Source organism: Drosophila simulans, chromosome 3R (assembly GCF_016746395.2).
Source record: "Drosophila simulans strain w501 chromosome 3R, Prin_Dsim_3.1, whole genome shotgun sequence".
Lineage (NCBI taxonomy): Eukaryota > Metazoa > Arthropoda > Insecta > Diptera > Drosophilidae > Drosophila > Drosophila simulans.
Window position 1 is genome coordinate 13863581 of NC_052523.2, and position 23429 is coordinate 13887009.

Below are 23429 nucleotides of genomic sequence, written 5' to 3' on the forward strand. Positions count from 1 at the left end.
AAGAATTGATGGCCTAGGGAGCTGGGATGAAAGTGACCTTAATTAGGAGGTGCTGACCTCGTTTTTTTTGGGAGATTCTTAGGAAAACTTCTGGAATATTGTGTGCCTGAGAAGTGGTTTTAAGATAAACATTCTTAATTCTTGTGGTAATTGTAAGTATACATAGGCTCAAGTTAATTTACGTGGCTTAAAATCTTTGGGACAAATCTTTGCAAAAATTATAGTACAATTACAGTAAATTAACATGTAATTTTTCGTATTTTTTGTAGATTTTATAAATTTGTTAGATTAAGTCGTGGACTTGCTTCACTTCTATAATCTTTAAGAAAGTTCTATCAGCATTTTAGTTTACCTAAAATCTCCGAACCATTTTCTTTGATTAATCTACAAGTATACCCTATTTTTCCCGCCAAAAAAAGTAACTGCATTCTGTCACACAAACCCAAAGTAATGCTCTTATTCAAATCCCGAACTTCACGCCTAATCAGCGAACTGGACAATGGGCAAATGCAAATGCTGCGTACATTTTTCGAAACGAAATCAGAGCATTAACACAGGAAAAGTAGGGAAATTCTTTAGAAAAACCTCCCTCCCTGCCATTTCTGCCCCTCAAGCGTTGATCTTTTGACCTTTACGCTTGAGTTCCTTAACTCGCCAGACATGCAAAGTAATGCATATGAGATTGCATATATGGTCGGGAGACTCTTGGGCGACATTTCTAGGGGTGGTAACCAAGTGAAAGGCGCGTACAGCCCAGAATGAAAAATGGCACTATACTGACCTCTAGTTTTCAGTACAGTCTTGCAGAAAGAAATTCCTAAATTCAATTTCAAACTTCAGCTGCTTAAGCCATAAATGTCATATTAATTACAATTTTCCATCAAACGATCATCATAAAACTCGAGATATCAAGTTTGGTAATTTGAAAAACCATTCCAAATGAATTGCTCCTACTCCGCCGATATATAGCCTATATATACCTATACTCAGGTGCCAGATCCCCACTTGAACACTATCGAAATTTACGAGCCCGAGGCATGAACCCTTTTAGGGCAATTTCACTTCAGCAATTCGATTGGGGAGGTGATAGAGCAAAGAACCCACACTCGAAATGGGGTGAAACTGGAATTGTCAGCACTGGATTCAAGTGGAGATCTGCCGAGGATCTGCTCTTTTTCGTTACTATCCTCTGTGTTGACAGAATACTTTCCGAGATGTGGGTGCAGTCGGTCCATGGAGCACGCGCCAACTTCAAGCTGCAGGCCGGGCCATAACTTCTCCGGTTGTCAGGCGTTTAGCTACTTAAACACTTAGGACAGCAGGCGGGACGCCCTTTCCAGTGGTTCTCTAGATGATTTGGCTGCTTTAATTGCATTTCTTCGATTCCACGCATGCCACTCACTCAACTACTTGGCGCTCCATTTCATTTTCGGCGACATGGGCCCCCCTTCTTGCCGCGCAGCGCGTGTATTAGTAAATTTATTTGGTTTTTGGCAGAGATTTCGTCTCTGGGAAATTTATTAGCACATTAAGATAAAATGAAGTCGTTTGTGCCTCCACGCTCCACTCGATCCACTCGCGGCTCCCTCGTCTGGCATTAAATTTTATTGCCTTTTTTGCCCATTGTCGTCGTATACATCGCCCTGTCCAACTGCTCCGGCTCCAGCTTTCGATGCAGCTCCTCCTCCTTTGGCCAAGGCATTTCGGGAATTCTGTAGTTTTGGTATTTTGAATAATGTCAAGCATCTTTATGGTAGATTTATTCCGGCTAAGCATCGCTCAGCATTTCGATGTGGTGGGGCCGCAGAGCGGTTGGCAGCAGGTGCGGTTGGGTTTTGGGGCATTAAGTATGATTAACAAATGATGAGCGTGTTCCAAGGAGCCCGTTAAACAGATGGATTACCAGTCGATAAATGTGGCTATTTGTGCCAATAACAATGTGGGTGTTTCAAATTGATTGAACCCAATTCATTCAGAATTTTACTACACTTATTGCTTGTGTTTAGTGCTCAGCTATGTTCTGTATTAACCACAGATTGTAGGAAGATATTTAGCTGACATTCTTTTGTAAGACAACCAATTCCCTAAACTTTTGATAAAAGCCAACCACCCTAACATCCTAATTGAGCATCATAAAGTAAGTATGAACTCTAAAAAACTACTACACACTGCTTTCAAAAAGTATCCCCTCTGCAAAGAAGCATAAACTACGTTTAACTAGTTCCCACTGAATTTCCACACAAAGTTGCTATCAGTGCAGCAGCAATCTATTCCCAAACCGAAGCATCAATTAAAGGGTTCCAGTTGCAGCACGCAACTAACTGCATCAATTAGGAGCTGCCAGCATAAACCACAAAGACCGCTGATTACAAGGTTTGGTGCTGCTGCAGTTGCCACCCCGCGAGTCCTGGCATTCCCATGCAAGGATAATGCAGCGAGTTCCGCTTTGGAAGTCTGACTTCCTGGCGGGGAGAAAAGGAACTAAAAACTGCACTTCACGAAGGATGGAGTGGGTGAGGGCGAGGGTGAGGGCGAGTACCCTTTTACATGTCGCAGGGGGTGAACTGCGCCTGTTGTCCTGGCCGGAGTGTCCTGCCACTGATTGAGTGCATGACTGACCAAGTTGACGGACTCTTGTTGACTGACTGACAATTAAATGACACACAGCGGAAAATGCGCTGCATGCAACTTCAAAGCGGCTGCAGTTGTCAGACGGCGTGTGAAACGCTGACTAGGAGATTTCCATGCCACAACAGGAAGTTGATGTTGCCACAGGAAATGTGATTTGTAGTTTTTCCTCTACTTTGCTCTCCTTTCCTTTTTTCTCTATTTTTGATTAAAATTTGTTTGTCCTGCGACGACAGGTGAGGCGGCAAAGCACCCGCAGCCGCAGCTGACTTTTCCACATCGATTTCCGAGCAGCTTTTTAAAGTCCTTGCCGGGCCAGACGCCATTTTGATGGCAGCCAGCCAGCCAAGTCAACGATCCAGCTCCTCCTCCTTCCCTGGCTCCTTCTCCTATTCCGCCGGCTGCCGCTTTTATTTGACAACTCGTTCCAAATAGCACAAAAGCCAAGCTGACATGGATACACATGGAAGTTGCGAGTCGCGAACGGATTTTTATTTCATTTTTTGTCGCTTCTCTCATTTCCTCGCTGGTTTTCATTTCGTTTTTTGTGTTTTTTCATATTTTGGCGCATGTCCTTTGCCGGCTACGACTCAAAAGCGGAAGCAGCGGTCTCATATGTACCACTGCTGTAGATGCACATAAAAAAATATATTACATATAACTGTGTAAAAACAACTTTTAATATTATGTAACGGAAGAGCCATTTAACAATGATATCAGTTACTGTATATTATTTTCGGAATAGATTATTCTTTAAATCATTAAATTAATTAGATGGGTTTTTTTTTTTGTGCATATTTGCTCCTGTTTCGGTGGCTGGTTTTCCTTCGCTGGCTGTAATCAACATTTTTGCAATGCTTCTGTCTGCCGTCTGTTTGTTTATCAAAAGAGTCAACTGTGGCAACCTGGTGGCACCCTTCCCCCGACCCACACTCTCTCTCTACTCCCCCCACCACCGCCTCCCTCTGGTCCTGGTGAAATTTTCAATTTAATTTTCCCCGCTGCCATTTCACTCTGTTTGCTTTGACTTCGTTTCTTTCTGGCTTTCAACTTCCTTTCATTTCTTCCTCCTTTTTTTTGTATTTTGATGCATGACAAGACGCATTTGACAGACGACGGGTGCACCTACACAAACCAATCCAGAACACAGATATATGTATATATCCTGCCGCCAGGATATTCGCATGCAACGCATTGAGGAAGCACACGCGCTGCTCATTTGTCTCGTGTTCTGCGAGCACAAGAAATTGAAGTGTCAAAAATTGTGACACCTACGATTGTGCCCTATGACGGATCGGGGCTAAGAAGGAACGCATATGGCAGGGATTAGCTGCTTCCATTCATTGGAGCCCAGTTCAATAGATGTGCCAACGTAAGACGAAAGTAAGAGCATAACTCTAAGCGTATTAAATAGAAAATAGAAGTCATGTTTTTTGTATGTAAGATATTCCTAATGAGATTCAAAAGCAGAAAAGTATATGAAAATCTTTGTCTAGATATAAATAAATGATTACACTACATGTAGCATTTAACATTCAGAACTCCTTCATCTTGATGTCAGGATCTCCTAGCTAAAACTGCATTCTTCAGTTAGCTATCGCTGAAGGGAAAGTGAAAAACTAGCGACACAGCACACATATCCCTAAACCGGGCAAGGGTTTCCCTCGGGTTGGTGCGAAGAGAAATTGTGATTTTATGCAAATACCGGGTGTGCGAGTGTTATGTTATGTAAGGGAGCGACAAAGATTCATTCCGTGTCATCAGTCAACTTGATGGTGTAATTATATAGCATTACAAAAACACAATAAAAGAGGAACAACCCGAGCCAATGCCGCACCAAGTTCAAGTGGCGAGTCCATAGCCGTGGAAAGTGTTAATAATAATGATGATGATGGTGATGCTGCCGATGTGGAAACTGGATGCTGGAAACAGGATATTTTCGGCCGAATAATTGACTGCAGTTACGCGCCTGTTACGGCCCAAACTCGCTGGCAGTTTATTAATTTAAATGTCACCGTTGCTGGGTAGTTCATCCCAGTACATCCCAGTACCAATGTCAAGAGGTGAAATTTCAAACCAAAACAGTTTCCCATTCTCCCAGATTTTTTCGTTCTTTAGTTCTTGAAAACCAACTACGATTTATCTTCATTAAATTGAGGGTTTTAACGAGCGCGGAAACTTCCGGAGTCGCACTACCTGTATATGAATTTTGAGTGTCAGTTATAGTCGGCTTAGTTCAAAGTTTAAGTCCATGCAGCAAGAAGTGGAAAGCTATGATTTTTCTTATGATCTCAAAAAAAGACGAAATAGAGCTGCAGGTGTCAACAAACCAACTAAGGTGGCCTGGTCAAGTGGAGGCCATTAAAAGAGCGTTGGGCCAGCAGTTAAAAAACACTAAAAGAGGGGACAATTCTAGCGTAGAGGTGATATAAACACAATACCGTTTAAAGAAAATTATAAAAAGTGTTTAATGGTCACCACGAGTCAACGGACAAAGTTCATTTGATGGGTTTATTTCTTCGAAGGGAAATTACTTCCACACCGGATATCATAATTGCTAGTTTTCTACAAAATCAACTATTTTCTGAAGACAACTAAAGCTTTTCCGTATTTAGATACATTTAATTCCGTTGGTGTTCGCTACAAAATGGCCACCCATTTCAGGACTCAACTCATGCGCCCTGAACATCAACTGTTGCCCTTTCGAATTGACCCCTTTGTCGAGGCCATCGAACAAAAAGAGTTGGCAGTAATAAAAGCGACATCCGAACATGGGACATTGGCCATTTTGGATGGGATTCGCACACAGCTTGACCGATGGACGTTGGGCCAATCCTGCCGTCAGCAGGATGCGCGCCTTGCCATTCAGTGGACACTCCCTTGGGTGGTAAGGGAACTGCCCAAACTGGTTGGAGCAATCCGCATTTGAATACAAAAATCATTAGAATTCAACGTGAAAACGTCTTAAGTTTCCTGCTGCTCGGACTGTGAGAAGAAACGGGAAAAAGTACGGTGGTGACCTCTGAACTCTGCCTATCCCGTTGCGAGCTATCGTCCCGAAGGGGTAATACCAAAATTACGTGCGTGACTGACCAATGCGCTGACCACTGTCCAGTTTCGTAGGTCCTCAGCCGCATCCTTTAAGGATATAGAAATACCAGCCCAACCCCGTTTGGCAGGCGCACCCGTTGTCCTTCAACTTTTCTTGGCTATCCCGTCTCGAAAGCTGTCTTCTTAATCATTAATAAAGTCTAATTTATGAAAATAATCTGTTTGCTCTGCGCAGTCTACGGTCCAGAGTTCCAAGTCCAGGTGTAATCCGAATCCATTCTGGGTGCCCAGACAAACGCTTTTGCATGGCCATGGCGCAACTGACAAATCCGAACAATGCGGCCATCAATCAACGGATTTTCGAGTTCAACAAGAGGTTTGCGTTTCAATCTTTTGGATAAGTAAATTCACAAATGTTTGCGTAATTAGCCTAATGGACAATTTGCGTAGCAGCGAGAGTTGAAAATTGGTTTTAGATTAGCTGGCCTTCCTGGAGATGAACATTATTTTGCATATCTGCCAGAAATAGTTTGATGAGCAGCGAATAAATTATACAAAAAAATTGAATTTTCTTTTTTATTACATTTTCTTCTAATTGAATTACAACATATAGTTGTTACCTGCTTTATGGCAATCTTTCGGCACGTGCAGCATCCCAAAGATGAGAGTGCAAAAGTCAAGCCAAATAAAGGGCAGTCCTTAAACAGCATTCGACTGTCCCAGATCGAGATAACCCTGTCCGCTGCAGATATACAAACAAATAAATCATATCAGAGGCAAAGGGATCTCCGACGTAAAAAACGAGATCAACAAGATCAACCCTTCGACGCAAACATTATGATCTTGGGCATTAAGAAGTAAGGGCAAACAAAGCATCCGAAAAAAGGATAAAAGGCGAACAAAGGTCCGTGGAAGCTGAGTGGCCTAATTTGTCGAGTTTCAGTTGCGAGTTGTGAGTTGCGAATGGCAAACCCCGACACAAATGGGCCAAACACCCGGAGAACCGCACTCACTAAATGGTCCACAAAGGAATTTTTGCGGAGGCTGCACGCGTAGGTTCCAAAAGGTCGGGTCCTGAATGCCACAAAGGGTTACCATCCCGGTTTCTCATGATCGGATTGAAAGGATTATGAGTTCGCGATCTTGGTAGTCTGTCTGTTTGTTTTTTTTTCTTTTTCAGTAGCCTCTTAGCTGCTTTGGGACCCCGGGCACTTGAGTGTTCATTGAGTTTTACGCATCTGACGATTAGCATGGGCAATCCGCTTCTGGAGATGAGAGTATCTCCAGATTGGCAACAATTGTGTGTGCAATGGGCTCATTGGGTTTTAACACTTTGATGGGAATCAGGGGTTGTTCGAGGTGGGCGTGTACTGACAAGTGACGACGATTTTCCCACATTAAGTGCGCTCAAAATGCGGCTCAGCTCAGCGGGATTCCCTGTTGTGCACTATCTGCAACTGTGGCTGCTTTTGTATCTGAGTGCCATTGAAGAGGCGTTCAAGCGCGCAATTTCGCATGTTATTTTCGCTAAATTGCGCTAATCGCTTAAACTTTTCAGCGACCACTCGTCGAGGGTGTGGCGAATGGCCTTAAAACCGCATTGTTTACGACTTAAGTCCCATTTAATATGTTGTCATGGCGAAAAAGGTTTATGCCGCATTTGAATTAGGCTTTTCTTTGGCGCAGCGCTTTGACACAAGTCACTTATGAGCTGGGAAACTTTCCACTTAATTTTGATTCTTTTCATATAGCACCCACACCACAAAGAAGCTCTTCAATGGCCACTTGAGGCTTTTTGTCGCATCCTTCTATTCAAATCCGAACCAAATTACATATTCATGTGCGAGGAGAGACTCTCTCAAATGGGTCTCAAGGGCTCGTTTCAATTATCCTTTCAGGGCGCTTTCAGCGGTAAATGTGAAAAGCTGACGACATCAGTTCATACCCTGGCCAGCATCCAACCAATTGGTAGTAGTTTCCTGCTAAGATGCACTGCCACTAAATCCTTTCTCGACAGTTGACGCTGCACATTTTGGGGCTCTAAACCCTTGAATTTAGAGCCTGACATGAATTGCGGAAGGAAGCTGCTAGGGAGCGGGTAATTCAATCGATTATGGAGACTTGGTCAGCGACACTTTGTGGTCAAACAAAGCCGGCTGCATAAAGCAACACGAGTTATGGGCCTCGGAAACCCGAAAAAGCGGATGAATAGAATCGATTTCAATGAGAATAGGCAGCCGGGCCAATATCCTTTGAGTGACTCCCTACGGATGGGATAAGATCTAAGAAATAGTCAAGCTGTGTGCGAGGGCCTCATTAAACGGTATTTTTGTGGCCATTCGTATCTCACAGTTGCATCTTGTTATCTCGTCAAGAGATTCGAGTGCGAGTGTGAGTGTGCGTGGGTAAACTCTCTGCTTGGCGACAATTTTGCGTCATTTGCGGTTGGCCAAGAGAGCGGGGAATCGTGCGGAGGGACCCTGAACCCATCCATCCAGCCATCCAACCATATAGTCGAGCCAACAAAAGGCGCCTTTGTTTGGATCCTAAGTAGTCGTATCTTGAAGAACGTGTATCTGTATCTTGGGCTGCTAAACTGCAGCTTGCATGTGTCGCTGCTCCTGTGAGTGGGCACCCTAATGTGCATCTAATGTGCTGCCACAGACCGCATGAGTATCCATCTATTGTCCCTCGCCAATCGACGGCCTTTGTCTTTCGATTCGAGGCGTGGGATACTGCTAACCGTTTGGCGTTTTCCAGCCGGCGGTGCGGAATACGCAAATACACACAACAATTGCATTATCTGCGGGAAACTACTTGCAGTGCGTTAATCTCAATCGCGGTTCAACGTGAACCTAATTGAAATTGTTCACCCTAAAAATTGATGTCGCCAAAGATCAGGGAACGCGGCTGTTCGTCGCAGGACAAAAGTTCAGTGGGCGGGCAGCCATGTATGTACTATGTGCAGAATTAATCTCACAACTCTCGCCTGATGTGGACATCACTTTGGGTCCTCAGCGGACTGATAAGATGCGACATCTGTAGAGTATATATTTATGTATTTATAGCTACTTATTTGTTCGCTATAAGCGTGTGGAAGTTTTTTAATATTTTTCGCTCTATACACTCGGTTTGTTTACATTTTCGGCCTGGAAATTGACAGACCGACAGAACGAAAACAAAGACGGACACTCGACTGATAGATTAGCGCGGTTGGTTTTTCGGTCCGAGGAGGAGGCTGAGGTAGCGGGATGGCAATCTCGAAAGCACTTTTTGATGAACGGACGTGCACAAGTCTCTGCTTAAAAGCAGGTCAATTGACCTCGCCTCAGTCGCTCTCTCAAATGGCGCTTATCAGGCACTCGTAGAAACGAAATGCTTCTTATCAACAACTGTCTGCAACGACACTGGGTCTCTGAGTGGAAACATCAAGAAGAAAACAGCTTGTAGAACGAATAAGAAGCCCGAGATTCTTCCCCCAATTCGTCGGAATTGATGTGTTTTTTTATTTGCTGAAAACAGCTCTTTGTACTTACGATTGATCGGTTTGAACAAGGGAAGCCATATTGCTTCAATATTTATTTAAATTCTGAAAGGAGTGGAAAGAAATGCACTCTCTTTGAAAACAACAATTAAGCTTTGAGTAAATATGTATTCCTATCTGATGATTATAAAAATCTTAAATATTTAATAGAAATTTCGTTTTCCCCTATCAAACCAGTTTAGTTTGAACAAAGGGTCATAACCCCTGTAATAGCCATCGATTGGGTGGTCAAAACCTGATCCAGTTATCGGTCAGATACCGTTGAATCGGAATGGAACCATTAGGGAAATAATTTTCCCTAATCCATCAGCATCCGTCAACAGCTCGGGCCTCTCAACTCGCCCAGTCTCACCTTTGCCTCCAACTTTCTCACACTCTGCCGGATCTGGATATTAATTAACCATGCCAAAATAGCGAAACTGACCATTAACACCGAAAAGGTTGAGAAGCCGAGGCGAACGGACGAGCAATGTCAAAAACTATTATCTCTCTAATGGGCGAAAACACACGCGTTGTGTCCTGTAAGGGGATACTTTCTCGGCTCATCAGATTCCGGCACAGATATTTCATAACTTCCACTGACCGCTGGCCAGTTCGAGTAGAGCGACCAAAGCAACCCCTTCGCCCAGCTTGAGACTTCTTTGGAATCCTTTCTTCTCTTTGCTTAAGCCTTTGTTTTCCCGGCATTGTCCTGGGCACCGGGCACTTTGCATAATCAATAATCCTTGTCGCTGGCCCGCCATTGTCGCGCTGACCAACACGTCTGAAAAGATAAATTATGGTTTGTAGTCAAATTGAAGGCAAACAATCCCGGACAAAGACCAGACCAAGGGAATGCAATGGGCTGGAAGCGACCGGGATGGGGTGGTCATCCGATCGCCCCGAAGACAGCTGCCGTGTGCTGGAACCGGACAACGTCCAAGGGACCCATGGGCCACAAAAGTCTGCTTTTATAATTTTTGGGATTTATGATTCAATCTTAGTACCGTCTTGGAAAGAGCTTAATGGGCACGATTTTCTTTAAGATTCTTATTTCAGAACAGTGCAGTTTGCAGCATAAATAACTTTATTATAATTTGGAATTACCCATTCCAATAAGTCACTGCTTTATATCAATGATAATCATAGTCAATCATTCCATGCCCATATCCTATTTAAATATTTACATTCCTATGCTGACATAAACATACAAATATTTAATTGAATCGAACCAAGATTCAAATTTAACCAATGAGTTTGCCCAAATCCCTGGCTAAAGCAAACATAATTACACATTTATTTAAATTGCGAACGGTATTCGGCGAAAAGAAAGCAGATAGTTGACCTTTTCCACTCGCTGCAATCGCCGAAAGTCCTTAGACAAACGGCCAGCTGTGCAAATGTCAAGACGTAAGTGTCAAAATGCTCATTAATAACGTCATCCTTAAAGGACGATGGCTGCAGGATCGGAAGCGATGTCCCTCCTGGGCAGGACAAACACACACGGACAGCTATGGCGAAAGATGGAATCGATGAGAATGCAAAAAAGCAAAGGTACGGCTAAGCCACATCATCAAAGCGAAGTCTGGACAATGGGCAAAGTTCGTCAAAGGATGTTTGCGCAAGTAAACATTGGAAACTATACACGCCAGGAAGAAGGATATGAGCTGTGTGTCCCTCGTGTATGGCAGTGTTAAATTGAAAAATTATGATAAATAGCACAATGGGATGGAGGAAGTTGCACAACAACCAAACCCACATCCCACTGAGAGAACGTCTTCGCGACGGTGTGAGTCACATGCAAAAGGATATTAATACCACGGCAGGACGAAAGAAGGGGTTGTGCCCAAGATCTGACTGAGTGTTGCTAAAGTGTGCACTGGCCTATAAAGGAGACCCATTCGCCACGGGATATCATTTACGATGCCGTGTCGTTTGACCGCCCAACGGGACTTTGGACCGCACCGTCTTAACCCCTTCTCCTGCCAGCAGCTTCCGTATCCGGAGGTCCTTTGTTTATCTACCCGGCAATAGTTCACATGAGCTTATCATTCGCAGCGCGAGTGTTTGCGAAAAATGTTTGCCAATTCGCGGGGGGTGTGCGAAGGGGTTAGCCTTCCAGTCCTTTTGGTCCTTCTATTGACAATTGTCGTTACTTTGGCTTTGGTCTGGTGGGATATTGTCGGCTTAGTCATGTAATGCTCCTTTGTCTTTATAGTTCGACTTGGACGTTGGCTGGTGATTACAGGACCGGGATTTGAACTGTTATCACGGGGCACATAACTTTGGATACTTTATTTGTCAGCGGGGTAAAAGCAGAAAGTGGGAAAAACCATCAGTCGATGTAAATGTTATGCACGACGATGGAAGTTTCCGGCTTGTAGCCACACTTCTGGATCCACTCCTCCACCTCCGTCTCGTGGATCACGCGCCTTGTGGTCACTGAATCAATGGTGCACATGGTGTCCCCCTCCAGCTCTTCGCCCACTTGGTCCAGTTGGTCGAGGCGATCGTAGATGATTCCCAGCACTCCGTGCTTCTTTAGCTTATTGCGGATCTCCAGGTCAAAGGTGGAACTCCCATAAACGAAGGCTTCCAGATTTATCTGGCGCAGGTGTGCCATAGTCGAGGGCTTGTTCAGTAGGGAGTTAGCATGAAGGGTCAGCCCCAGGAACTCCAGAGTGTTGCAAAATTTCACGGCGACATCCTCCATGCTTACCCTTTGGTCGGCATACTGAACCGGCGAGTTCGGATCCTCCAGCAGTAGAGTCACGGGATATATATTCTGCTTAAACCGAACCATGGCACAGATGTCGGCATCGAAGCTGCAGAAGACGATGCGCCGCTTTCCTGCCTTATTCAAAACAATCTCCAAGATAGTATCTACATAGAAGTTTCGATCGAAGGTGGGCTTAAAGCTGCCGCTCTCCCAACGCCGCATATTGGTCATCTGGGGCCACTTGATCTCGATGAGGAAGCCCATGTCGACGGGCAGATTCTCCTCATCCAAGAGGTCGAGGAGCAGAGGAAAGGGGCGCTGCTCCTGCAGCATTCGATCACAGGAGTTATCGCAGCCTTTGCTACCAGCGAACCGCAGGACCTTCACCTCCTTCAGCTGATCGTAAGAAAATGCCTCCAGGGGAACGGCAATGAGGTCCTTTCGTTTTGATCCTCCCATAGCGAGGAGCATTAGTTTGTTGAGATTCTCGTAGGCAAATATCAGCAGATCCTGATTCTCCAGAAGATCCTCAAAACTAGGCATTCTCTGCAGCATGAATCTCAGTACAAAATCGTGATACACCACCACCTGGGCATCCTGCGTGAGCTGGATATCCATCTCCACCATGTCCGCATTGGCCAAAGCCGCCTGCTTGAAACCGTACAAGGTATTCTCCCTTACCACATCGGATCCTAACCGGTACGTATTTCCCGATCCTTTGTGCCCAATGTTCATGCACATGCGATTTTTGCGCCAGTAGCGCTCGTAGCTGTGGCTCAAATCGCAACGGAAATTTGGCAAGGGTCGAATTATTAGATAACGCACGCACATCTCCATCAGTGGACGGTGGGTGGAGGCACAGGTAATCTTCACCCGCGCAGAGCCTTCAGTGCCCAGGAGCTGATCTGGCATCAGGAATCCGTACCCGTAATGATACGGTGGTTCATCCAAGCCTGCTTTATGGGCGTATGTGTACAGATCCAGGCGGTAGAGCGTCTCTTCCGGAAAAGCGATGGAACAATGAAATAGCTCCATATCCTTCGGCCCACATCTGGCTCCAAATCGTTGCTGGGAAGCCAAAGGATTTTGGACGCATAGATTGGCCACCTCGACTTGGGCCAATTGAAGATGCAGGTTCTCTGCCTTAATCTTCCGGGTGTCCAGATAATGCGATAAACGTGTTTGCGACGAAACCATTTTTATGGGATTGGCTGGTTCGTTACAAGGATTCTCCGGTACCTCAAACATGGGCTGCACATGGACATACAGGAGCCTCTGTTTCTGACGCTGCCAACAGAACGGAGCATTGAAGATCTTCAGGTGCACAATTGTCTCTGTGGTGGCCCATCCGCGGTCCACCCGGTTCGCTTCATCATCGTCGTGTGGTTTTCCAAAGACGTCGCAGCGCTTCAGCATGTTCTGACAAGTTCGAATCACTCTGGGATGTAATTGGGATTCCCAGAAGCGTATATATACTTCATCCGTCTCCGGATCGTGGATCACAACGCAGTACCGATAGTGGATGTCGATGTTACGTGGTATCTCCAAGTTTGCCTCAAACTGATAGCAATTGCATAGGCAGTTCATGCAGTCATGCTTGGCCAAAATGTACACCTCCTTGGGATCCCAGTTTCCGAGAGAGGGACAGTTGCCACTAATGGCAACATACTCATTTCCGTTGAGTGAACTGTGGAACACCACACAGAAGGGCCACTCGGTAGTCGGAACTGGAGGTGGAGGTGGTGGCTCTTGTGTCTCCGAAGCGTCACTGAGGCCGTCTTCCTCCGGTTTTCGCTCACACTCCTCCCGCTCGTTGGCAAAGAACCATCGATGCATTGTAATAGGCCAGTATCAAATGAAACGAGAATTTCGGAAGGTCTTTATAGGTACTATTGTATAAATTGGTATCAATTTGGTAACAATTATTTCAACAAATTTCAGTGTGTACTTGACAGAAACAAGGTATCATTTTGAAATAACAAATTACTTAAACAAGAAAAGCTGCTGCAGTTTTTTTTTAATACTTTTTTCCAAAAATCACAAGACTGAACTTATCCTTCGTGTTGTCTTAATTAGTTCTTACACGATCGATTCTGGAAATTCCCTCAGCACACTACACCCCAAGAGAAAATTCTTACTTTTGTTTTTTACATGACAAAACATATCATTAGCTAACCACAAAGAAACAGAAATATGTTTTGGGGAATATTACGAAACGCCATGAAACTTTCCCACCAAAGTCAACTAAGCATCCTGTCATACTTCCCGCAGGATGTGATCTTTTGATCCGGAAACTATAAAATTGGTACACCAAGCCCGAGGAAATCTCTGTGTCGCGGAAAAGGCACGCAAGCCCTCTTTCCCCTCGGAAACTGAAAACATTAAAACGAGCCACCTGCGACAGGATCGGAAAAAAGGAACAAGGATCGAGACCGAGTCACGCCAGAAACTAAAACTGAGGGGTTGCACTCCTGCTCGAATAGGAAAATTAGACTACGCTTTAGTCAGGGGGAAAAAACTAAATTAGTGTGGGCTTTAAAATTTAATTTTAATTGTGGCCTCTCCGAAAAACTGTTGGTAAACTGTGAGAAATTTCGAGTCACCGAAATGATTCCAAATATAGAAACGTCAGTCTGAATACTTGCGTCCGGAGCGGTGACAGTTGTCAATGAAACCATTTCGGGCACTTCCCAATTTGAGTATCTCACCTTACCGAAATCAGGGCAACACTTCGCTGGCTTCCCAACGTGGGGCGCTCTCGAATTTCCGTGGTGCCTAATCCGCTTGTTTACTAAACAAATCAGCTGAAAAGGGGTGTCGTCGCATGGAAGGGGGCAGCAGCGTAAGAGGGGTCTCCCAGGATGGATCGAAATTTATGCCCGTCAACGGCGATTAAACAGCAAACGAGGCAATCAAGACGATCCGGACACATGCCAGAAGACTCAACCCCAACCGCAGATGCTGCAACTCGTTAGCACTGTCTTCTGATTCCATTTGAACCACAAAAAGTATAAAAATATCACATAACTTGGAGTTTTAATGATGGAAAAGGGAAGTTACGCAAAAAATGACTGAAATTATTACTCTTCAGTTCTGGTTTTAAGATTAATAACTACATATTTGAAACATGACTATTCTAACTATTTCGCTGATAACAACTTTATTATGACAAGCCGTGTTCACTCGCCAGTATTAACTAATATTTGTTTTAACCCTCTCCAGCCTTTTTTATGGACACAACAACGTCAAGTGTGTCGCAAGTCTGGCTCTCGTTCTGGTTTGAGTCCTCTGCGGTGATACAGCACAAAATTGGAACACATGTGCGCTAGACCGCAGGACGAGTGCCAAAAGTGCTGTCCACCAGCCATGTCCGTTTTCCGCTCCTCGTCCTCTTTTCTGACCTCGTCCTGTGTCCACAAACAGCAGCTGGAACTGAAACCGAAACCGAATCCGCTGCGCCTGCGTACTGGACAGCAGGTAGAAGTCCTTTCGTATCTTTTCGTTTGCGTGCAGAAACACTTGACTCAGATTGTTTTGGACCCTGCGGTTGAGATTTTTATGGGTGTGTTGCAGTTGCAAGTGCAATTAAACGGCAAACAATGCGAGACCGCAGCTTGTGCCCAGGTAGATCAGAGATCAACTGTCAACTGGCAGCCGCAATTTGCTTGGAGCACTTCCTGGAAACTCAATACGCAATCCTAATTAAGCATAAAGAGACTAATTTCCCCCGGTGCCCCTATGTGCTCCATTGTGTGGGAAAATCTAATTGGAAATCTGTGAACACAGTCGCCTTTCTCGCGGTCTTCAAATTACGCTCATTGCACCGAGGCCTGTGCGCAGGCGCTCTGAAAACACACGGGGGAATGGGGGGATTACTGTGGAGAATTCGGATTTTCCGCTTTGTTTTCGTGTAGTTGAATATCCTTGGGAAAGCCGGCGATCAGGATTTCCTCAATGTTCTTCCAAAGGCAGTGTGAGAGCGGTAGGTAAATAATATTTTCTACAATACTTACATACGTGATCTTGGAGCAGTCCGATTTCCTGGTGGATGTCCTCAGGCAAATACGGATGCAGGATGTGCGCACAGGTTGGACAGGATATCCCCAGGACATTCTCTGAATAAACAGGTGTATAGAAGTATTTTCCCAGGGACAAACTGGCTACACTGCAAACTCCAAGAGTAATCATTCCCCCTTTTGGAACGGTAAACATGTCAATAAATCATCCCAGCACTTCGATGTCGTTCCACCACTCGATGGAAATCAATAGCCGGAAAATAGTTTTCCTAGGCAAGCGAAAAACAAATCCAACACCGAAAACACCAAAAATCACAAATTAGCTAAACGACAACTATAGTGTGAGAAAAAACCGAACAGGGACAGCATTTAAATACGGGAAAAATCATTGACACATGGGACTCCATCGGTTGCCCCGTCGAAATCAACTGCAACCTTATAGCAACATCTGGACAAGTATTAAAAAAACAATAACATACCCTTAAGTGACATCCACTGCGTCAGGATCCTCAACGGCAACTCTCGCCCGTTGAAGATTACAATTTATGACTGCGGCTGATTTTCCAAATATTTAACCATAAGTTGGGGCGACAACGTGCATTTCTGAAACCCATTGGAATTTGTTACACTGCGGTGGAGACGAGAAAAAACGACCAGGAAAAAATGGAACAAATTCTGAAAGATTTCCGTGAGAAACAATACAGGATGTAGGGATATTTAAATGAGACTGCGGAGAAGCTAGGCTATTTTAATTGGACGTGGGGGAAATCCAGGCAGTCAGTGACTTCAACCAGCTTTAAAAATCCCTTCCTTGCTGACTTATTTATGATTTCCACGAGCTGTGATCTGAAATTCGAAGCCGGACTATCTTCTCTAGTTATAATTTTCTCATTGCGATAAGCCTTTATCGCCGAATAGAATAGCTCTGAAAATTGAGCAGTTCAAATGTAATTTATTAGACGAACTGGGGTCCAAGATAAGCTAGAGGAGATTACATGGGATCAGAAATGCCACAAGCGAGTCAAATTTCACGTCTAACCAAAGGGCGAAGGAGTCCATATTATGACTCAATAATACTTTCAATATTTATATCAATTGTTATTAAATATTATTGGGCAGCCGAACAACCCTTACCCTCAACCCTTCTGTCGAGCAAATGTTCGATCCCTCCTGGAAATTGGAAACCACAAGGAGCAATCAAAGTCAGCGGCGAATGTGAGAATTATTGGGTTTCGGCAATTTAGTTGCAGAACGGAAAGAAAAGGGGCAATATACCCGCGTGTTGGGTGTCAGGGTTCCGGTGCAATCGAGCTTCTGTTTCTGTCGCAGATCGGACCAAGTGGTCACTCACTCGCTAAAAGCTAATTAACCGGCTGAGCTGAAAGACTATAGTATATCAGGGAACATAAGCGATCCCGGATGTGTCGAATGGAATTAGCATAGGGCGTGGAGGTGGGATATGCAAAGCGAAGCCCCAGATGTTTCCACATCGGAACCACTCTTATCACGACTTGGACTTCCGCTCTGCCCACCTTTAGAGACCCAGAGATCTGGGCTACCAGCAAAGGTTCTGCGGTTCCCACACGCTCCGCTCACCTGCAGAAGAACTATCTCGAGTACGACCCGACCCAGATGCAATGTATTCATCACTATTATCATGGCAAATGTTTGCCGACAGATAAACTATGTTTATATACGGTGCCGAGAGCCATTCTATTCATTAGTTTAAGTTTAGTTGCCTTGTTGACTTGTTACTGCATTACGCATACTCGCACTTCCTTCGGCCCTCGGACTCAGTTGGTTCATTCATAAAATTAGATTCCGCCGGGCGTCTGCTGCAATCCGAATGGCATCCCACGGATCTTGCACTATCTTTGAGATATTCGGAATGCCAAACAAATGTTGCCGCTAAGTGTAAATAAGTTTCGGGCAAATTCGTTCTGTTTGCCCGCCGTTATCTGCGCGTTCTTTTGATAAAAGTTTTTTTTTTACCGAAATGCGGCAGGCAGCTGGCTAAATTCGAGAACATTTCCCACAGGCCGCATACCCATGCACTCGGTTTATTCTAGGATGGACTGGAATTATTGGCCCGTTTTGGATTTTTGGGCTAAGTTCAAAGGTCAAGCTCGAGGAGTATGTTTTAAAAACCGAGCAGAAATTGGTAGTAAAACCCGTTTTTCCGTGTCCGAAATCGAGTTGGTTCCTAGTTTATTTTAAAGCACCGAACTGACCCATGAGAAGTTTTCGTCCATTTTGACCTTTGACACGGACGAACCCGAAAGCACTCACCCCTAAAAGAGCCCGCCAAACGGGATAGATCACAACTGACCGCTACATGGCCGTAAGCAAGAAGAGATTAGTGCCCCCTGGCAGTTCCGTTTTCCATCATTTGATTATGAATTAAAGACACAATCGCTCGCAGTCCGCGATCAGAGTTCAATTGCTCAATTAGCTCCGATCGGAACTCCTGTGCTGGAAGCTGGGAATGGATGGGATCGCTCATAATTGGCCGGCTCAATGGGATTTCCCATGTGGAGACATCATGCGGAGTGGCCACAAAAAGTGGGGCTGCTGGCTCTTAATCATGTTAATGGCATTAAGCAGCTTAATCGACGGCAAAGATCTAAGTGCTCGCGTCGATAATCAGCAACGGAGCAGAGACCACCCAGCCAGAGTTTGACTTCTACTCCTACTCCGATTGCGATGCCGAATCCGACTCCGAGTCGTCTAATTAAAAACAAAAGTCCGCCGCCTTGTAAATGTCAAGCGATTGCCACAGATCACGAACTTCTGCCTCTGCTGCTGTTTTGCAGTTGCAAAATCAAAATGCATTAAGCGAAAAGCAAAAAGCAGCCACAATTAGCCGGCAGTTCGAAGTCGGCAAATGACAAACAAATGAGCAGCAGGGCGACCCAAGTAAGTGGAGCTGTGGGGGGGGAAACCGAAACAAAAACAAAACTACAGTGGAGAATCATAATAAAATAATTGACGGAACTGGGGGAACTGGACCCCCTTGTATTGACATTTGCCATTGGGGGGCTGACATTTTAATACGACTGCTTGCGAAAGCAGAGTTTCTTCTCGTGTTTTTGTCAAACGATTTCATAAAAGCTCTGTACCCAAGGAACTGAAAGGGGTCAAGCTGTCTGGTGATCTTGGACCGGGGGCAGGGTTATGGCTGGTGGCAAAGGTTCGGCTCATGTAAATATTTATGTAAAATAGTGCCGAAATAGTTGAGTTTCGCAGTGACTCCATCGTAAATCTTTGGACCCCCTCAATTAACACCTTTTTGTGCCCAATTCTCACACTCCGGCCATCTGGCCAGCATGAGAACAATAGGCCCAGTTAGAACGCCCTCAAAATGAGCATGAAATTGCTTACGGAAGGAAGTTCGGATGCCACAAAAACACGGCCTAAAACAATTGCTTAGACATTTAGCACGCGGCACGGGAGGCGAGAGTGGAAAAACTAGACTAAAATAGTTGTATTCCCCCATGCGAATGGGAAACCAATGAATGAGCCCAGAATGACCAAAGGGAAGTGTGCCGACATGAAGACATAAAAGGCTAAAATGTCCATAAATATGGTCAATTATTTTGGTAGCCGGACAAACACTGGACCTGCGTAGGAGGTGTCCGCATCCGCAGCAACTCCCGCCTCAGGTCCTTTCCTTTCGCCAGCCCGTAAATCACCGAAAAGGCAAGAAACGGGCAACTGGAAGACAATGGCTCTCGGGTAGGTGTGTCACCTTGCACAACAATGGGCGACACCTTCTGGACGAGACAAAGACATCATCACTGGCCGGCCAGGAGCCGGGTTTTAAACTATTTCCCATTCGGTCCACACCCACGGCAGATGTCTGTCCGCATAGAAGTCGATCCTGATGCGGCTAATGCGGTAATTAGATAATACCTGAACTGCGGCCTAGAAAGGCACGCGGCACTTCCCCCTTTTCGCCGACTTTGAGTTCGATTACCCGGAGGCTGACAAATACGGGTTAACAGATTGCAATCAGCTGCGTAATGCGATACTCGGGGCTAATATAGAAAGCGAAAGAAACAAACAGCGAGCATACGCAATTGTCGCGACTCGAACTCAACTCGTTGCCACAGTTGCAACCCCTTGGCAGGAGGAGATCCTGCCCAGGATCTGTATCAATTTCGGTGACTTCGGGGCATCCCTCAGCGAGCATCCTTTGAAATCAAAACCGCAAGCATTAGTAAACCCATTTTTTTGCGCTCTCTTGTTCGGCAACCGCAATTGTAATTTTATAACCCAATTTGATATGATTTTATCCCGCCAGAGGCAATTAAAAAATGCCCTGCGATTGCTCAGCTCGATTGAAACGGCGGAAAGATTTGGACGATATTTGATACTTTGCGCTAGATGTTTTGATTAGGCTTCAATTTAGTGGGAGCGGGAAAATCAAGCCAAATTCATAGAGTTTCCAGCATCCCCCAGTGCATCATTAGGTCTAACCCTTTCCCATAATCCTGCTGCGAACTTTGAGCTGGTCAACCCTTTGACCAGTGGTCAAATGTCAGTTTTCGGTGATCTCACTGCGACAAGGGCAGCTGCTGATCTTTTCTCAAGATGCTGCTGCATCCCTGCCTACATTCTGGAGTCAACCCCCGGGGTTAACATCTTGTTTCGCAACTTTGTCAAACACAATTAAAAAACACACACGATATAATAATGGAATTTTGATTGAAGTGCCAGCGAAGTGTCAATCACAACAAAATGATGACGTTTTCCAAGGATCAGAATTCGCAAAATGTTATTGTAGTATTAATTAAATGGAGTAGAGCAGGGGGAAGAATAAAAATCAAATGGTTCACTTAACACGACTGCTTGTCCTTTTTCGAAAACCCCTGAGAATGGTGGAAATTTCATTAAAAATTCTCCGGATTTATCCCAAAAAATCTAGTTTTTCTTTTGAGGAAAATTATACACATCATGCACCCAAAAAACGGAATAAAAGCCCTCGAAAATGCTGATATATGCAAATGCAAAAGACGTTGCTGGGTCATCGGGGTCATCTCGTCCACACCGAAGGGTTGCTTCACTATTTGTCCAGGTGTGTCCCAAGAAATAGCGCTCGCTGATGTGGTTTTTCATTAGAAATCCATAAAACTGAAATCGCAAATTGCGCTGCCGGTCAGCATATTATGCGTGACAGCATTTATGGCCATGACAATCGTATCGCCATTGGCATATCTTCAGGGACTTGAGATAGTCGTTTGTTCCGCATTTGAGGCAGATGTCCCACCATCAGATACTTGCCCGGATTCAATTAGCTGCAGATCGAGGGAGTTCGAGAGGGAGGAAGATCCTGGAGCCGTATATTTTTATGATGCTTATCAAATGGAATGCGTACAAAAGATCCCACGATTGTGAAACCTTCAATTAGTTTGAACTTTAGGACTTTATTAAAGTGTGATATATCTGTGTAGCTTTATTGTTCAGATTTTGGATCTTCTTAAACGAACGTAACGTATTTTTGAGGTCATTCAAGTCTCAAGAGTTTTTGGCGGGACTTCGCTATCGAATTTCCCGGATTTTGCCATCGGAATTCAATCAATTTTCAATACCATTTTCTCTATTCTTTTACTTTTGTGCCTCGGAAGCCCTTAAAGGTGCCAAAAATGTAGCATAATCTTAATGAAAATTTGGAGAAAATCTCCTTGGGCTGCCAAATCAAACAAAACAAATCCAAAACAGCCCATTGTATTCGCGGCATTCCGTTCTGAGCTGTCAATAAATATTTATGAATATAATAAAGTCAACTCCTGACTGAGAACAAAAAAGTGATGCCACGCGGCTTTTCTTTTTTCCCTACGCGAAGGAAAACAAATTTGCTTGCTTTCAATGCTGTTGTTCCATTTTCAAAGGAATCAAGACGGCGGCTCATGCATATGCAAAAGGTAAGCAAAAATATTTGCAGAGCCCAAGAAACTGGGTCAAAGGTTACTGCACACGCACACACACATGCATCCTACTCCCAGCCCAAGGGATTTTCACCAGGGTGTGATTTTCCATGAAAACGCATATGCAAAAACCGCGCTACCTCCCCTGGCAGTTTTCCCCCTCTCGAAAGTGCCGCCCCTCACCACGTTCCGCTTGACAATTATTTTTCGCACATTTTCAATGAATTCTGCGTTAATTTCCGTTTGATTTTTGAATTCAATGCGCCGCTTTTTTCACCCATTTTTTCCGTGTCCGGATAACGGAATGGCGAAAATGCCATAGTTACAGTTACTGTTACGCGGCCAGCATCATTAATTATAATTTTCAATTTGATGTGTCGCCGGGACTAATTCGATTTTTATGTTCTGCCTGTGATTTGGCGAAAAAGTCGGTTTTACTATTGCCATGGTAGTTTCTAGAGCTAGTTTTCCACCAATAGGATGACCACATAAAAATAAAAAAGTCTTGTAATATTTCTTTGGAACTTTATTGTACATCATGCGAATAAAAATTTTCCTGTAAATAGGTTAGAATTTTAAAGTTTCCCATGGAAATCTGTGTTTTGGTCCAGTTCTAACGGTCAAATGTCCATCAGACGCCAGAAGTTCAGTTGTTTAACTGGACCAAAACAGCTTGTCACCTCTGAACCCCGCCCCATGTCAGCAGTAATTAATAAAAGAAAGTTCAACATTTTACCCTAAAAAGTAGAGAAGTGAACACGCTTCTTGATTTTGCTCCTTTCAAAGGAGTCAGCGCTAAAAGGCCGAGCATCTTTGATCTTGCGATGATCGCCCTATGAACCCCTCCCCTCAGCATCATCCCTTTACCCACTTTTTACCCTCTCCTTTCCATTTGGCCTGCCTTTGATGAACTCTTTAAAAGAAATTAATTTTTTTCGGGTATTTTTGCACCCAAAAATCGTTGACGAAAAAAGGGGAACTAAGCATCTTTTGATGAGGCAGCATCTTGGCTGCTTGAGTTCAAGGATCTTGTGTGTCTAAAGGGTAATAAGGGTGAGAGGTTTTCTCTGTTTATTGGCAAAACAGTCATTTATTAATTGCGACGATTAGAGGTTTTTGGGGGCAAGCTAAAAATAATAGGATCTGAATAGTTTTCAAATCGAAATCTGGCTCTGCTCGGAATAATCTCATTCTCGATTAGGTCACACTCTATATATGTTCTCAACTATACTTTATAGTCAATATTTTTACGCTCCGCTGATAAGGATTCCCGGAAAAATAATAAATTTTGTAGCAAACCAAACCGAATCGGGCAGCACTAAAAAATTAACAATCCAAACAGTGATAAGCGACCAAGAAATCGGCCAGATAAGCCGCACTATATATTCGAGAAGAGCGTTTAAATGTGGAAAATTCAGCCGTATCCGTAAGATGCCATCGATGCTTTTTGGATGCCGCGTGCGCTCCACTTTACTGCTGCCTTTGTGGTCGCCAACTGGGAAATTCTCTTGTTTCGCCGCTTTCCTTTACAAATTTTCCAATTTCAAACCCCCCACTCACGGAAA

At 44.4% G+C, this 23429-nt stretch overlaps 3 protein-coding genes across 3 annotated transcripts; all 3 read right to left on the reverse strand.

Moving 5' to 3' along the window:
• Window positions 1–4232: 4232 nt before the first annotated feature.
• Window positions 4233–6143, reverse strand: LOC27208945. The gene has a single exon (XM_016184476.3). The coding sequence runs from the start codon at window positions 5568–5570 to the stop codon at window positions 5301–5303; it is 270 nt and encodes an 89-aa protein (XP_016035000.1). The 5' UTR covers window positions 5571–6143; the 3' UTR covers window positions 4233–5300.
• A 329-nt stretch (window positions 6144–6472) lies between these two features.
• Window positions 6473–7549, reverse strand: LOC27207320. Its single transcript, XM_016183032.3, has one exon. The coding sequence runs from the start codon at window positions 7075–7077 to the stop codon at window positions 6925–6927; it is 153 nt and encodes a 50-aa protein (XP_016035001.1). The 5' UTR covers window positions 7078–7549; the 3' UTR covers window positions 6473–6924.
• Window positions 7550–11482: 3933 nt separating this feature from the next.
• LOC6728401 (glycerophosphocholine phosphodiesterase GPCPD1) lies at window positions 11483–13897 on the reverse strand. The gene has a single exon (XM_002103712.4). It carries the CDS (start codon window positions 13755–13757, stop codon window positions 11538–11540), a length of 2220 nt encoding a protein of 739 aa, XP_002103748.1. The 5' UTR covers window positions 13758–13897; the 3' UTR covers window positions 11483–11537.
• Between the last annotated feature and the right edge of the window lie 9532 nt (window positions 13898–23429).